Here is a 17643-nt window from a genome sequence, read left to right as displayed (position 1 = left end):
GCAAAAAGTGGGGAGCAAATTTGGGCTGCTGTAAAAAATGGAGCTACGTCATGAAAAATGTGTCTGGTCATGAACCAGAATGTGGGTGTGGTCGTGGGTGGAGACAAGTTTACATGAACTAAGCAATGGTGGGACATTAGATTAGGACAGTGGTGGCGGAGGTCGAGTGTCCAAACTGCAAAGTCACTTTACTATCACAAAGTGCCAACAGCAATTTAAACTAAATACAAACGTTTTAACTCATACATGAACATTATGGAAAATTAAGTTGAAAATAAACTGTGAAGATAAACAATTTCATCCATCGTACTCCTGAAAAAAAATTATTCATTTTTTTTTAGAACCTCCCAGTTTCATTTTCTGTTTTAAAAAGCGGAAAAGGTAGGTTTAATGCTATTGTCTCATATAATGATGATTCAGCTTTTTCCATAGTCTCGCAGTTAGCAATCATGTGACCCCCAACAAGACAAATTCAGCAATCATGAGGCCCCCAACATGACCAACTCAGCAATCATAAGGCCCCCAACAAGACAAATTCAGCAATCATGAGGCCCCCAACAAGACAAATTAAGCAATCATGAGGCCCCCAACAAGACAAATTCAGCAATCTTGAGGCCCCCAACAAATCATGAGGCCCCCAACAAGACAAAGTCAGTAACCATGAGGCCCGCAACAAGACAAATTCAGCAGTCATGAGGCACATAAATAGACAGCTTTTCACATAAATAGGCAGAATGCCCCCTTAATATGTAGACACCTCTCACCTGGCAGCAGTTCCCCAAAATACACTCAATCTGACAGCAGTAGTTACCCAAAAATAGGTAGCCCCAGGTCTATAGGTGTCCCCAGAATAGGTGGCCAGCGGTATAGATGTCCCCAGAACTGGTAGCCAGGGGTAGAGATGTCCCCAGAACAGGTAGCCAGGGGTATATGTGCCCAGTATATGTAGGCAGGGGTATATGTCCCAGTATATGTAGGCAGGGGGTATATGTCCCAGTATATGTAGCCAGGGGTATATGTCCCAGTATATGTAGGCAGGGGTATATGTCCCCAGAAAAAGTAGCCAGGGGTATATGTCCCAGTATATGTAGGCAGGGGTATATGTCCCAGTATATGTAGGCAGGGGATATGTCCCAGTATATGTAGCCAGGGGGATATGTCCCAGTATATGTAGGCAGGGAGTATATGTCCCAGTATATGTAGGCAGGGGGTATATGTCCCAGTATATGTAGGCAGGGGGTATATGTCCCAGTATATGTAGGCAGGGGGTATATGTCCCAGTATATGTAGGCAGGGGGTATATGTCCCAGTATATGTAGCCAGGGGGTATATGTCCCAGTATATGTAGCCAGGGGGATATGTCCCAGTATATGTAGGCAGGGGTATATGTCCCCAGAAAAAGTAGCCAGGGGTATATGTCCCAGTATATGTAGGCAGGGGTATATGTCCCAGTATATGTAGGCAGGGGGTATATGTCCCAGTATATGTAGCCAGGGGGATATGTCCCAGTATATGTAGCCAGGGGGATATGTCCCAGTATATGTAGGCAGGGGTATATGTCCCAGTATATGTAGGCAGGGGTATATGTCCCAGTATATGTAGGCAGGGGTTATATGTCCCAGTATATGTAGCCAGGGGTATATGTCCCAGTATATGTAGGCAGGGGTATATGTCCCAGTATATGTAGCCAGGGGGATATGTCCCAGTATATGTAGCCAGGGGTATATGTCCCAGTATATGTAGGCAGGGGTATATGTCCCAGTATATGTAGGCAGGGGTATATGTCCCAGTATATGTAGGCAGGGGTATATGTCCCAGTATATGTAGGCAAGTGTATATGTCCCAGTATATGTAGGCAGGGGTATATGTCCCAGTATATGTAGGCAGAGGTATATGTCCCAGTATATGTAGGCAGGGGTATATGTCCCAGTATATGTAGGCAGGGGTATATGTCCCAGTATATGTAGGCAGGGGGTATATGTCCTAGTATATGTAGGCAGGTGTATATGTCCCAGTATATGTAGGCAGGGGTATATGTCCCAGTATATGTAGGCAGGGGTATATGTCCCAGTATATGTAGGCAGGGGTATATGTCACAGTATATGTAGGCAGGGGTATATGTCCCAGTATATGTAGGCAGGGGTATATGTCCCAGTATATGTAGGCAGGGGGTATATGTCCCAGTATATGTAGGCAGGGGTATATGTCCCAGTATATGTAGGCAGGGGTATATGTCCCAGTATATGTAGGCAGGGGTATATGTCCCAGTATATGTAGGCAGAGGTATATGTCCCAGTATATGTAGGCAGGGGTATATGTCCCAGTATATGTAGCCAGGGGGATATGTCCCAGTATATGTAGCCAGGGGGATATGTCCCAGTATATGTAGCCAGGGGGATATGTCCCAGTATATGTAGGCAGGGGTATATGTCCCAGTATATGTAGGCAGGGGTTATATGTCCCAGTATATGTAGCCAGGGGTATATGTCCCAGTATATGTAGGCAGGGGTATATGTCCCAGTATATGTAGGCAGGGGGTATATGTCCCAGTATATGTAGCCAGGGGTATATGTCCCAGTATATGTAGGCAGGGGTATATGTCCCAGTATATGTAGGCAGGGGTATATGTCCCAGTATATGTAGGCAGGGGTATATGTCCCAGTATATGTAGGCAGGTGTATATGTCCCAGTATATGTAGGCAGGGGTATATGTCCCAGTATATGTAGGCAGGGGTATATGTCCCAGTATATGTAGGCAGGGGTATATGTCCCAGTATATGTAGGCAGGGGTATATGTCCCAGTATATGTAGGCAGGGGGTATATGTCCTAGTATATGTAGGCAGGTGTATATGTCCCAGTATATGTAGGCAGGGGTATATGTCCCAGTATATGTAGGCAGGGGTATATGTCCCAGTATATGTAGGCAGGGGTATATGTCCCAGTATATGTAGGCAGGGGGTATATGTCCCAGTATATGTAGGCAGGTGTATATGTCCCAGTATATGTAGGCAGGGGTATATGTCCCAGTATATGTAGGCAGGGGTATATGTCCCAGTATATGTAGGCAGGGGTATATGTCCCAGTATATGTAGGCAGGGGTATATGTCCCAGTATATGTAGGCAGGTGTATATGTCCCAGTATATGTAGGCAGGGGGTATATGTCCCAGTATATGTAGCCAGGGGGATATGTCCCAGTATATGTAGCCAGGGGGATATGTCCCCAGAAAAAGTGGCCATGTGTGCAGGAGGAGGGGAGCAGCGGAGAGAAGAGGGAGAGCTATGGGCACTCACCTTAGGGGGCTCTCCCTCCCTCTCTCGCTCTCCCCTCCGGAGTCCGGAATGAAGTGTGCAGCGGGCGGAACTTACCTCCTCTCGTCGCACGCGCCGGATGGATTAGCCACTACTCTGGCCTGATCTAGACCAGAGTGCGGCACCAGAACTTCCGGCGTAGGAGCGAGAGGAGGTAAGTTCCGCCCGCTGCCAGCCGCTGCACACTTCATTCCAGAGGGGACAGCGAGGGAGAGAGAGCCCCCTAAGGTGAGGGAAGGGGGGGGGGGGAAAGACGTCCGCCCTTCCCCACTGTGCCCATAGCTCTCTCTCTTCTCTGTGCTGTTCCCCTCCTGCTGGCTGCACGGGCATGCGGCCGGGGGGTGGGGGCAGCGGGCGGCCAGGCTCGGGCAGATGCCCGGTTTTGCCATATGTGCGGACGCCCATGTCCATATCCCTCTCAGTTCGGGCCCATTCACACTTGAGCGTTTTGCCGGCAATTTCGGCAAAACGCTCAAGCGCTAGCACTTTTCAAAGCGATAGGGTAATAAAAGTCTATGGGCCCATTCTCATTTGTGCTAATCGCCACAAATCACCCAAAAACGCTAAACGCAAATGCGTAGCCTGCACCATTTTCAGGCGATTTCCCGGCGATCGCATTCTAGTGCTATAGAAGCGCAAAACGCGATCGCTTAAAAAAATAAATAAAAAAATAAAAAATGCCAGAGCAAAATCGCTAGCGTTTTGTGATCAGCAAGTGTGAATGAGCCCTTGAGGTTCCGTTTAAGACACCAGAATATTTGCAGGCATCTTGCAGCTCACAGCACTGCCCCCTTTCTTTCCCTGCTACAGTTGACTTTGGATGGAGCAGCAGTGTGTGTACAGAGCATGGAGCAGCAGCGTGTGTACAGAGCATGGAGCAGCAGTGCGTGTACAGAGCATGGAGCAGCAGCATGTGTACAGAGCATGGAGCAGCAGCATGTGTACAGAGCATGGAGCAGCAGCATGTGTACAGAGCATGGAGCAGCAGCATGTGTACAGAGCATGGAGCAGCAGCATGTGTACAGAGCATGGAGCAGCAGCATGTGTACAGAGCATGGAGCAGCAGCATGTGTACAGAGCATGGAGCAGCAGCATGTGTACAGAGCATGGAGCAGCAGCATGTGTACAGAGCATGGAGCAGCAGCATGTGTACAGAGCATTGAGCAGCAGCATGTGTACAGAGCATTGAGCAGCAGCATGTGTACAGAGCATGGAGCAGCAGCATGTGTACAGAGCATGGTGCAGCAGCATGTGTACAGAGCATGGTGCAGCAGCATGTGTACAGAGCATGGAGAAGCAGCGTGTACAGAGCATGGAGCAGCAGCATGTGTACAGAGCATGGAGCAGCAGCATGTGTACAGAGCATGGAGCAGCAGCATGTGTACAGAGCATGGAGCAGCAGCATGTGTACAGAGCATTGAGCAGCAGCATGTGTACAGAGCATGGAGCAGCAGCATGTGTACAGAGCATGGTGCAGCAGCATGTGTACAGAGCATGGTGCAGCAGCATGTGTACAGAGCATGGAGAAGCAGCGTGTACAGAGCATGCATAAATGATGAATGACAGCTTCTATAACTCTTTATATCTGCAAAAAGTAAACATACTGCACATAGTGCATTACTGTATTAAACACATATGACTACACTCCCCCGGTGAGATAGTGAAGCACACGTGATTCAAAAAACAGTGAATCAACACATCCGGAACTCCAACATTAATAACCGCTCACCAGATAGTTTCCACCTCACATCCAGGTGGATCTAGCGTTTGTTGTCAACCAATGACTAAGCAACGAACTGTTTCGTCTCAAGCAATACAATTTTTAATCCAGATTCCATGTAAAAACAAACAATAAAAATATTCATAGCGTAACTTGATCTAATACTGGTATTTAGCCTGCGCTATGCAGCGCACTTACACAATCCTAGTAGATATGGTGCGTATCGGGCTGATGAGGCCAGCGGTTTTCACCCCCTCGTGTGGCGTCGGCGTCCCGCTCCTCCACCGCGGTGTGTCCACTAATTCCAATTGAAAGTCCCGGCCGGCGCTTCCGCAACCTGGTGACATCAGTCGCACCTGACTCCGAGCAGCAGTATGTGTACAGAGCATGGAGAAGCAGCGTGTACAGAGCATAGAGCAGCAGCATGTGTACAGAGAATGGAGCAGCAGTGTGTGTACAGAGCATAAAGCAGCAGCATGTGTACAGAGAATGAAGCAGCTCTGGGGAACTTACCAGAGCACAGAGTCAGGTATGAGCATAGGTCTGTGCCCTGCTGTGTGAATGCTTCACTTTCCTCTTCATAAGCAGTGTCCTCATTATTATCTGTATCCAAACTGCTCCCGATTGATCTTGCTGTCGATCGGGAGCGGGTCGGACATTTAGGAAATAATTGTGAGATCCTGTCAGTCGGATGGGAAATTGCATTGTGTGTACACAGCATGATGTCCTACCATATTATACTGTAATGTGTGTGGCTGAGGGAGACCTTTGCTGGAATTCCTCCATGCAAATCCTGGGTTTGCCCCTGACACTTGGCATTAAATAAGCAAGAGTTTTTCAAACCATTGGTACTTGGAAAAGCACTCGTAATGTTAACCAGTCCTAAGTCAACAGTGAGAGCTTCACTACAGACAGTCCAACTTAAAGGCCCATACACACGTCGGATTTTTCCGGACGACGGGTCGTTTGAACGTCCCGTCATTCAGTCGTTCGCACGCCAAATTGGGCTTGTGTACAGACTGTCGTTCGGGTGATAAGACTGATTTTGAGCAATCCGCCGGGCGCAGATAAAATGTAATTTACAGCCCTGGGTCCTTATTAAGTTACATTACTCAAATTGCCCCTGGCGGGCATTTTAAACAGGGAATCCCTCTACCCTCTGTTTACCTCCGAGCTAGTGACACATCTTGTTGCTAAACTCGGGGGGGCTATAGCGCAGCGGTGGGTGGGGGGGGAAGAGCCATGTCATTAGGCAGAGAACATGGCTCTGTGTCCTATCTGCCCCCTGAAGATCCACCTCGGGTTCTCTTTAAAGTTTACAGAGACGAATACCATCTAAGGATTTATACTTACCAGAGGCTTCCTCCGGCCCCCTTGAGGCTTTTCATTCCCTCACAGTCGGCTCTACGTATCTTCAACTTGTTTGTTGTCGCGTATTTACAATTGTCACAGGCTCGAATTGTCACGTCTAAATGTACGCTGTTGTCTCTTATCTGTCTGTCGCTACAGACAAATGTGTGCCGTGTGTATTTACCTTTAGGGACCAGTTCTCTGATCAGTTAAGGCCCATACACACGTCGGATTTTTCTGAACGACGGGTCGTTTGAACGTCCCGTGGTTCGCACGCGGAATCAGACGTGTGTACGGACTATCGTTCATGTGATAAGACTGGTTTCCAGCGATTTGCCCGGTGGATCGCTGGAAACCAGTCTTATCCCCAGAACGATAGTCTGTACACACGTCGGATTTGACGTGCGAACGACTGAACGACGGAACGTTCAAACGACGGGTCGTTCGCAAAAATCCGACGTGTGTATGGGCCTTTAGCTGCTCCAAGTGTGGGATACCACTGTCACCAATTATGTAACAAAAAGGCAAACATTCATTCAAAATTCACTGGCCAAAGTCATGAGGTAACAGATGTTTATTCTTTTCAGCTCCACCAGTAACAGCAGTTCCCCCAACAGCAATGTTAAGTACATCATCCCCTCTCACTACACAGTACACAGCCCATAATGCTGGGAATACACGTTTCGTTTTTGCCTTCGTTTTTGCCTTCGTTTCGATTGTACCATTTATACTTATCGAAATAGAAGAAATCGATCGTATGGTTAAAATCACCACCCACGGGTACGTTTTTGCTGTCGATACTGATGGTTTCGTTTTTTCCAGGATCGAAGGGTTGCTTGAAACGAAACGAAACTTCCTTTTTTGGTTTTCGTTTATACCTTCGTTTAGTTTTCGATAGCGATAGGGGCAGGTTATAAGGAGTGAGGGATAGTACTTCCGTGCGGAATATTAATACGCCGGAAGTGTTCCGCAAACAAAAGCCCGATCGGATTAGCGAGCGTGTCATTCGCCATTTTGCAAGCAAGGAGTCAGCATGGATGTGTACGAGCCAGATCGTCTGCAGACCTTTGTTGGACTTTTGCTATTGACTGCAGTAGCTAGGAGAAGGGCGGCAGCAAAGCGTCGGAGGACGAGGAGAGAGAGACGACAATGGTGCAAGAAATGGTTGCTACAACGGGAAGAGTTGGGACACATGGGTCTGATCCGTGAGTTGCGTGAGAACAATCCTGATGACTTTCGCAATTACATGCGCATGTCAGACGCTAACTTTCATGAACTGCTGGAGCGCATCGGGCCGAAGATAACAAAGCAGGACACCGTGATGCGAACAGCTATTACTGCAGAACAGCGTCTATCAGTGACCCTTCGCTACCTGGCTACCGGACGTTCATATGCAGATCTAAAGTTTACAGCTGCCATTTCACCCCAGGCATTGGGTAGAATCATCCCCGAAACGTGTGCTGCTATTGTGTCGGAATTGATGCCCGAGTACGTCAAGGTATGTACTTATGTTTCTGGATTGTGTGTTTTGCGTGTGCTGTCGAGTGATAACTTTTTAAACTGAACGTCAAACTGAAACGCTTGTGCAAATGACAGTGTTTACATTGGCAACCTATTCTGTAGTGATTTTTCTCCTTTGTTACGACATTGTACTTTCAGATGATTAACCATGTATTTCTCCTTATTTCTAGTTTCCTCAAGATGCATCAGAGTGGCAGGCAGTGGCCCATGATTTCCACATGATCTGGAATTTTCCTAATTGTGGAGGTGCAGTGGATGGAAAACATGTGCGTATCAACCCACCTCCCAACAGTGGTTCGTACTTTTACAATTACAAAGGGTTCTTCAGTGTGGTTCTGATGGCGCTTGTAAATGCACGGTATGAATTCATGATGGTGGATGTGGGGAAGAATGGCCGTGTCTCAGATGGTGGTGTAATGGAGGCAACTGAATTCAACCGCCGCTTGAAGAAGAAACAGCTGCAACTGCCAAACAATGATGACACAGTGGAACATCTAAACTTTGTGTTCGTGGCTGACGAGGCTTTTGCTCTGGGTGAGAATCTTGTGAAGCCATTTCCTCAACGTGGACTGGACAAGCCGAAAAGGATCTTTAACTACAGGGTATCGCGTGCTAGACGTGTTGTGGAAAATGCTTTTGGGATCCTGGCACAGCGTTTTCGGGTTTTCCTCACGGCTATCAATGTGGACCCAGATAAAGTGGAGGTCATTGTCAAAGCTGCGTGCACTCTGCACAATTTCCTACGGCAGAAAAACGTGCAACGGTATTGCCCACCGACAATGGTAGACCAGGAGGATTTTGAAAATGGAAGTGTTGTGGCGGCGGAGTGGAGGGCACATCCGGGGATGGTTCCGTTGCACAGCGGTTCCTCACACAATCCCACCTACGAGGCAAAAACCAACAGGGACAAATACAAGGACTACTTTACTGGGTCAGGTGCAGTGACTTGGCAGGATAAAATGATTGCTACAGGAAATTGATGTTCTTATTGACTATCAAATGTACAACAGTTACCTACCGTGTATCCAACATGTGTCTGTTTCCAACATCTCTACTTTAATGTTCCCTTCCTCCACTAATTAGTGCACTTATTATACAGACTCGGTGGTCCACCATGTTGTATGGAGAACCACCCTGAGGAGAAGTGGCAAAATGTCGTATTCTGGTGTGCTGTGTTGTTAATTGTGTGTGTCTCTGCCTGTATGCTGCATGGACTGCCTGGACCCAGGGAGACCTGGATGTGCATGGTCTGAGCCCAGGTAGACCATGCACATGCGTCTGTGCATGTGCATACCCAGGGAGGCAAGCGCAAGCAGTGCCTCCCTGGGTCCAGGTCTCCCCGTCATGTGCATGGTCTGTGCCCAGGTATGGCGGCCCTCTTTGGCGGCTATACCTGGGCACAGACCATGCACATGCGTCTGTGCATGTGCAGACCCAGGGAGGCAAGCGCAAGCAGTGCCTCCCTGGGTCCAGGTCTCCCCGTCATGTGCATGGTCTGTGCCCAGGTATGGCGGCCCTCTTTGGCGGCTATACCTGGGCACAGACCATGCACATGCGTCTGTGCATGTGCAGACCCAGGGAGGCAAGCGCAAGCAGTGCCTCCCTGGGTCCAGGTCTCCCCGTCATGTGCATGGTCTGTGCCCAGGTAAGGCGGCCCTCTTTGGCGGCTATACCTGGGCACAGACCATGCACATGCGTCTGTGCATGTGCAGACCCAGGGAGGCAAGCGCAAGCAGTGCCTCCCTGGGTCCAGGTCTCCCCGTCATGTGCATGGTCTGTGCCCAGGTATGGCGGCCCTCTTTGGCGGCTATACCTGGGCACAGACCATGCACATGCGTCTGTGCATGTGCAGACCCAGGGAGGCAAGCGCAAGCAGTGCCTCCCTGGGTCCAGGTCTCCCCGTCATGTGCATGGTCTGTGCCCAGGTATGGCGGCCCTCTTTGGCGGCTATACCTGGGCACAGACCATGCACATGCGTCTGTGCATGTGCAGACCCAGGGAGGCAAGCGCAAGCAGTGCCTCCCTGGGTCCAGGTCTCCCCGTCATGTGCATGGTCTGTGCCCAGGTAAGGCGGCCCTCTTTGGCGGCTATACCTGGGCACAGACCATGCACATGCGTCTGTGCATGTGCAGACCCAGGGAGGCAAGCGCAAGCAGTGCCTCCCTGGGTCCAGGTCTCCCCGTCATGTGCATGGTCTGTGCCCAGGTATGGCGGCCCTCTTTGGCGGCTATACCTGGGCACAGACCATGCACATGCGTCTGTGCATGTGCAGACCCAGGGAGGCAAGCGCAAGCAGTGCCTCCCTGGGTCCAGGTCTCCCCGTCATGTGCATGGTCTGTGCCCAGGTATGGCGGCCCTCTTTGGCGGCTATACCTGGGCACAGACCATGCACATGCGTCTGTGCATGTGCAGACCCAGGGAGGCAAGCGCAAGCAGTGCCTCCCTGGGTCCAGGTCTCCCCGTCATGTGCATGGTCTGTGCCCAGGTATGGCGGCCCTCTTTGGCGGCTATACCTGGGCACAGACCATGCACATGCGTCTGTGCATGTGCAGACCCAGGGAGGCAAGCGCAAGCAGTGCCTCCCTGGGTCCAGGTCTCCCCGTCATGTGCATGGTCTGTGCCCAGGTAAGGCGGCCCTCTTTGGCGGCTATACCTGGGCACAGACCATGCACATGCGTCTGTGCATGTGCAGACCCAGGGAGGCAAGCGCAAGCAGTGCCTCCCTGGGTCCAGGTCTCCCCGTCATGTGCATGGTCTGTGCCCAGGTAAGGCGGCCCTCTTTGGCGGCTATACCTGGGCACAGACCATGCACATGCGTCTGTGCATGTGCAGACCCAGGGAGGCAAGCGCAAGCAGTGCCTCCCTGGGTCCAGGTCTCCCCGTCATGTGCATGGTCTGTGCCCAGGTATGGCGGCCCTCTTTGGCGGCTATACCTGGGCACAGACCATGCACATGCGTCTGTGCATGTGCAGACCCAGGGAGGCAAGCGCAAGCAGTGCCTCCCTGGGTCCAGGTCTCCCCGTCATGTGCATGGTCTGTGCCCAGGTAAGGCGGCCCTCTTTGGCGGCTATACCTGGGCACAGACCATGCACATGCGTCTGTGCATGTGCAGACCCAGGGAGGCAAGCGCAAGCAGTGCCTCCCTGGGTCCAGGTCTCCCCGTCATGTGCATGGTCTGTGCCCAGGTATGGCGGCCCTCTTTGGCGGCTATACCTGGGCACAGACCATGCACATGCGTCTGTGCATGTGCAGACCCAGGGAGGCAAGCGCAAGCAGTGCCTCCCTGGGTCCAGGTCTCCCCGTCATGTGCATGGTCTGTGCCCAGGTATGGCGGCCCTCTTTGGCGGCTATACCTGGGCACAGACCATGCACATGCGTCTGTGCATGTGCAGACCCAGGGAGGCAAGCGCAAGCAGTGCCTCCCTGGGTCCAGGTCTCCCCGTCATGTGCATGGTCTGTGCCCAGGTATGGCGGCCCTCTTTGGCGGCTATACCTGGGCACAGACCATGCACATGCGTCTGTGCATGTGCAGACCCAGGGAGGCAAGCGCAAGCAGTGCCTCCCTGGGTCCAGGTCTCCCCGTCATGTGCATGGTCTGTGCCCAGGTAAGGCGGCCCTCTTTGGCGGCTATACCTGGGCACAGACCATGCACATGCGTCTGTGCATGTGCAGACCCAGGGAGGCAAGCGCAAGCAGTGCCTCCCTGGGTCCAGGTCTCCCCGTCATGTGCATGGTCTGTGCCCAGGTATGGCGGCCCTCTTTGGCGGCTATACCTGGGCACAGACCATGCACATGCGTCTGTGCATGTGCAGACCCAGGGAGGCAAGCGCAAGCAGTGCCTCCCTGGGTCCAGGTCTCCCCGTCATGTGCATGGTCTGTGCCCAGGTAAGGCGGCCCTCTTTGGCGGCTATACCTGGGCACAGACCATGCACATGCGTCTGTGCATGTGCAGACCCAGGGAGGCAAGCGCAAGCAGTGCCTCCCTGGGTCCAGGTCTCCCCGTCATGTGCATGGTCTGTGCCCAGGTAAGGCGGCCCTCTTTGGCGGCTATACCTGGGCACAGACCATGCACATGCGTCTGTGCATGTGCAGACCCAGGGAGGCAAGCGCAAGCAGTGCCTCCCTGGGTCCAGGTCTCCCCGTCATGTGCATGGTCTGTGCCCAGGTAAGGCGGCCCTCTTTGGCGGCTATACCTGGGCACAGACCATGCACATGCGTCTGTGCATGTGCAGACCCAGGGAGGCAAGCGCAAGCAGTGCCTCCCTGGGTCCAGGTCTCCCCGTCATGTGCATGGTCTGTGCCCAGGTAAGGCGGCCCTCTTTGGCGGCTATACCTGGGCACAGACCATGCACATGCGTCTGTGCATGTGCAGACCCAGGGAGGCAAGCGCAAGCAGTGCCTCCCTGGGTCCAGGTCTCCCCGTCATGTGCATGGTCTGTGCCCAGGTAAGGCGGCCCTCTTTGGCGGCTATACCTGGGCACAGACCATGCACATGCGTCTGTGCATGTGCAGACCCAGGGAGGCAAGCGCAAGCAGTGCCTCCCTGGGTCCAGGTCTCCCCGTCATGTGCATGGTCTGTGCCCAGGTAAGGCGGCCCTCTTTGGCGGCTATACCTGGGCACAGACCATGCACATGCGTCTGTGCATGTGCAGACCCAGGGAGGCAAGCGCAAGCAGTGCCTCCCTGGGTCCAGGTCTCCCCGTCATGTGCATGGTCTGTGCCCAGGTATGGCGGCCCTCTTTGGCGGCTATACCTGGGCACAGACCATGCACATGCGTCTGTGCATGTGCAGACCCAGGGAGGCAAGCGCAAGCAGTGCCTCCCTGGGTCCAGGTCTCCCCGTCATGTGCATGGTCTGTGCCCAGGTAAGGCGGCCCTCTTTGGCGGCTATACCTGGGCACAGACCATGCACATGTGGCTTATAAGTGCCCATCATTCTAAACCACAAAAGTGGGTATGCATATGCATGGACTGATCTTTGCCCACTTCTCCAATGAACACGTTAATACGAACGTAATTACGTATGGGTTTACAATCATTTTGTGCAGTGCCAACCACACCATTATTGTCCTAGAAGCGCCATTGCACGTTTCGCATGCGTCGTCTCCTGAACTCTGAACAGGAAGTAGTTAGTTGACCGGAAGTCCCCTCGTTTGTCCGCCTGGCTATAAATATGCTGGCTATCCGCTCGGTCATACCATCGGTTTGCACACTCGGATGTGGAGTCCTTCTTTGGAAGGTGTACACGTTTAGCCCATCGTACGTCCCTTCGTGAGTTCAACATTGGGGTAAGTAGAACTGTTCTGTATGTTTTTCCCCCTGCAACCAGGCTATTTTAAGTGTAGTTGGCCACTGCAGCTTTAAGGCCAAGCTAAATGGCCCTACAACACTGCATACCTGTGCTCCCCTCCCCCTTTTCTGATTATTTATATTGTTATATTTACCCCTTTTTTATGTTAATACCCTCTCCCCTGCTCCCTCCCCCCCGCCAGCCAATCAGCAGTTCACTCCCCAATGCAAAATGCAGCGCTGTAATAGTAAATCGACGGCGATCACAGGGGACCTCCAGGCCCCCAGCATGAGCTCACTTATTCGGTGAATACATTTGGCCAGACATGGAGTACTGTTCATAATGCATGTTTCCTATTCTTGTTACAGATGGCGCCAAGGAAAAACCACGAATTCCCATTGAACCGCACGCAGTTAGCTGAATTCATAGAAGTGTATCGCACCTGTACAGCAGTGTGGAAAGTAAAGAGCAAGGACTACCACAACAAACACATGAAGGAAGCTCAGCTGCAGAAACTTGCGGAGTTCCTGCAAACAATTCACCCCACTGCTACAGTTGCGACTGTCCGTAGCAAAATCGCTAACATTCGGTCAGTTTTTTCTAAGGAAACCAAAAAAATTGAAGCCAGGAACAAATCTGGTGCTGGCGCTGAAGATGACCCCGACCGTCTATGGTACTACGACATACTTTCCTTTGTCAGGGACCAGGAGATTATGCGTCCCTCAAGTGGCAACCTTCAGTCCTACCCCTCAGATGATGAGTGGCCAGAGAATACCCAGCGAGAGGTAACGGATGACGAAACAACAACAACATCGTCAGGCCGTGTGTTAGAAGGTACAGAGGATTCATGCGCAGATGTGGACGAAGCCATGGTAAGTCGTAGTCCAAAATTTTCCTATGCCACCTTTCACACTAAACGCATTGTATGGGTTTCGGCACAACGTTTGCGTTTTCATATCTGCTTGCGCAATGTATTTCACATCCGTTTGCCCAATGTATTTCAATGGGCTAATGCACACCACAGTGGGAGGCGTTTTGCAGAAACGAAACCGCCCGCTCTGCAGCAGTTAAACGTTTTCGCAGGCTTTTGCACCTCCAATGTTCAAGAGAACCCCAGGTGGTTTAGAGAACCTCCACATGTCTGCCCCCCCACGACGCTCCACGCCTGTGTCCCTTCCATCCAATCACCGTGACGGAAGGGACGCAGACGGGAAGCGATGATGTCCCAGAGACGGGGGAGCGGCCGTGTCAGACATCCCCTTGGGTACACATCGTGCTGGCGACACGCAGCGTGTCACTTTCATTCTTGTGTGGATGGCCGCCGCGGCTGGATGACATTGCATTCATTTACATGAGTGTCTCCTGCGGCAGCCATTCACACATTCATGAACTATGAAGTGCTAATAACTTTCTTGGGTACACGAGGGGAGAACAATAGACAGCCAACAGAACAGTAATTAATTGCAGTCTGTGAAAAAGCTTTGCATTGTGCATATTTGCATATGTAGAATGTATGTCTATTGTTCTTTCCAAGTATAGCACCACAAACACATTGTTTTTGCACAAAGGACTTTGTGAATTTGTATGACGCAGTGCACAATTCAATACAATACATACAATGTATGACCCACTGTGTGGCTTTGATGTATAATTGGGGTCCGACTGTTCCTATTGTTTGCGAACTTCAGCGTCTGTTGTTTTTGTGGTCTATTCAATGAACAGTATCATGTTCCTTTATTGTGTGATTATATTTGGTTTACCTTCTTTGTTCTCCATGTTGCAGGACAACAGCCAACGTTTCCCCCATGTCACGTTATCACCCCCGAGGGCACACACACAGGAAGCCAGACCACGCAACAGTACACCCATGCAGAGAGGAAAGCGGAAACGGTGTGCTTCCCCCGATGCTGTAGAGAAAAGACTGATTGAGATGGCGAGTGCGGTAATGCCAAGACCTGTTGCGCCGGTGGATCCGTTTGTTGTTCATCTCAGTGCACAACTGGCCAAAATGACTCCAGAGCAACGCACAGTGGCCGAGATGTTAATGGGCGAAACAGTGTACAAGGGGTTGCATGGTATGTTGGTGGCTGGACCTCCCTCTGAACTGTATTTTGCAAATTGCTCACGGTGTCAGAGCACACGGAATCACCACTGCCAACCACAGTTCCGAAACAACTCTGACTCTGCCATGATGTACCGTGAGCCAATCGGTGATACTCCACCTGCATCAACATCCGCCACACCAAACATGCGCTACAGTGCCTCCCAAGGTTCTGACAATCGTGCCATGTATATGCCGCCAGCTCATTACAGTACGCCACCCTTGGACTACATGTTGCAATCACTGTAGATGGTTTCGCATTTCTTTTTTTTTGGTTTTCATGGTTTTTGCCTTGTGCTTTACTACGCTCTGTAGATGATGTGCTTATCGTTTTCTGTCTTGTCTGTTTGATTCAATAAAAAGTTATGTTTTTAAGTTCATCCCTCAATTTCCCAGTACATGTGTACCTGTGCTTGGCAGCACAGTGCAAGGTTTGAAGCTTTGCCAAAAACCTTGCACTCTGCTGCAGCACCCACTACATGTGTAACGGCCACCCTGGGCCAGTGTCAGTGTTGGGGCCCTGTGCTTGGCACTACAGTGCAAGGTTTGAAGCTTTGCCAAAAACCTTGCACTCTGCTGCAGCACCCACTACATGTGTAGCGGCCACCTTGGGCCAGTGTTGGGGCCCTGTGCTTGGCAGGACAGTGCAAGGTTTGAAGCTTTGCCAAAAACCTTGCACTCTGCTGCAGCACCCACTACATGTGTAGCGGCCACCTTGGGCCAGTGTTGGGGCCCTGTGCTTGGCAGGACAGTGCAAGGTTTGAAGCTTTGCCAAAAACCTTGCACTCTGCTGCAGCACCCACTACATGTGTAGCGGCCACCTTGGGCCAGTGTTGGGGCCCTGTGCTTGGCAGGACAGTGCAAGGTTTGAAGCTTTGCCAAAAACCTTGCACTCTGCTGCAGCACCCACTACATGTGTAGCGGCCACCTTGGGCCAGTGTTGGGGCCCTGTGCTTGGCAGGACAGTGCAAGGTTTGAAGCTTTGCCAAAAACCTTGCACTCTGCTGCAGCACCCACTACATGTGTAGCGGCCACCTTGGGCCAGTGTTGGGGCCCTGTGCTTGGCAGGACAGTGCAAGGTTTGAAGCTTTGCCAAAAACCTTGCACTCTGCTGCAGCACCCACTACATGTGTAGCGGCCACCTTGGGCCAGTGTTGGGGCCCTGTGCTTGGCAGGACAGTGCAAGGTTTGAAGCTTTGCCAAAAACCTTGCACTCTGCTGCAGCACCCACTACATGTGTAGCGGCCACCTTGGGCCAGTGTTGGGGCCCTGTGCTTGGCAGGACAGTGCAAGGTTTGAAGCTTTGCCAAAAACCTTGCACTCTGCTGCAGCACCCACTACATGTGTAGCGGCCACCTTGGGCCAGTGTTGGGGCCCTGTGCTTGGCAGGACAGTGCAAGGTTTGAAGCTTTGCCAAAAACCTTGCACTCTGCTGCAGCACCCACTACATGTGTAGCGGCCACCTTGGGCCAGTGTTGGGGCCCTGTGCTTGGCAGGACAGTGCAAGGTTTGAAGCTTTGCCAAAAACCTTGCACTCTGCTGCAGCACCCACTACATGTGTAGCGGCCACCTTGGGCCAGTGTTGGGGCCCTGTGCTTGGCAGGACAGTGCAAGGTTTGAAGCTTTGCCAAAAACCTTGCACTCTGCTGCAGCACCCACTACATGTGTAGCGGCCACCTTGGGCCAGTGTTGGGGCCCTGTGCTTGGCAGGACAGTGCAAGGTTTGAAGCTTTGCCAAAAACCTTGCACTCTGCTGCAGCACCCACTACATGTGTAGCGGCCACCTTGGGCCAGTGTTGGGGCCCTGTGCTTGGCAGGACAGTGCAAGGTTTGAAGCTTTGCCAAAAACCTTGCACTCTGCTGCAGCACCCACTACATGTGTAGCGGCCACCTTGGGCCAGTGTTGGGGCCCTGTGCTTGGCAGGACAGTGCAAGGTTTGAAGCTTTGCCAAAAACCTTGCACTCTGCTGCAGCACCCACTACATGTGTAGCGGCCACCTTGGGCCAGTGTTGGGGCCCTGTGCTTGGCAGGACAGTGCAAGGTTTGAAGCTTTGCCAAAAACCTTGCACTCTGCTGCAGCACCCACTACATGTGTAGCGGCCACCTTGGGCCAGTGTTGGGGCCCTGTGCTTGGCAGGACAGTGCAAGGTTTGAAGCTTTGCCAAAAACCTTGCACTCTGCTGCAGCACCCACTACATGTGTAGCGGCCACCTTGGGCCAGTGTTGGGGCCCTGTGCTTGGCAGGACAGTGCAAGGTTTGAAGCTTTGCCAAAAACCTTGCACTCTGCTGCAGCACCCACTACATGTGTAGCGGCCACCTTGGGCCAGTGTTGGGGCCCTGTGCTTGGC

The 17643-nt window shown here is 51.8% G+C and overlaps 2 protein-coding genes across 4 annotated transcripts in view; one reads left to right on the top strand and one right to left on the bottom strand.

Annotated features, from left to right (window-relative positions):
• The window catches only part of LOC137551098 (solute carrier family 49 member A3-like), a 214069-nt gene that overhangs the window by 161717 nt on the left and 34709 nt on the right, over window positions 1-17643 (bottom strand). The window lies entirely within an intron of this gene.
• LOC137551082 (putative nuclease HARBI1) lies at window positions 7544-8882 on the top strand. Its single transcript, XM_068271316.1, has 2 exons — window positions 7544-7879; window positions 8073-8882. The coding sequence occupies exons 1-2, from the start codon at window positions 7574-7576 to the stop codon at window positions 8880-8882; spliced, it is 1116 nt and encodes a 371-aa protein (XP_068127417.1). The 5' UTR covers window positions 7544-7573.

The sequence above is a fragment of the Hyperolius riggenbachi genome, chromosome 1 (genome assembly GCF_040937935.1).
Source record: "Hyperolius riggenbachi isolate aHypRig1 chromosome 1, aHypRig1.pri, whole genome shotgun sequence".
Lineage (NCBI taxonomy): Eukaryota > Metazoa > Chordata > Amphibia > Anura > Hyperoliidae > Hyperolius > Hyperolius riggenbachi.
The sequence above is the reverse complement of the archived record's forward strand: the minus strand, read 5'-3'. Positions and strand labels throughout refer to the sequence as shown.

Excerpts from the sequence above, each read along its gene's own strand:
- LOC137551082 (XM_068271316.1), top strand. The coding sequence starts at position 7,574 with ATGGGTCTGATCCGTGAGTTGCGTGAGAACAATCCTGATGACTTTCGC. Across the intron at positions 7,880-8,072 it reads TGATGCCCGAGTACGTCAAG|TTTCCTCAAGATGCATCAGA; the intron begins GTATGTACTTAT and ends CCTTATTTCTAG.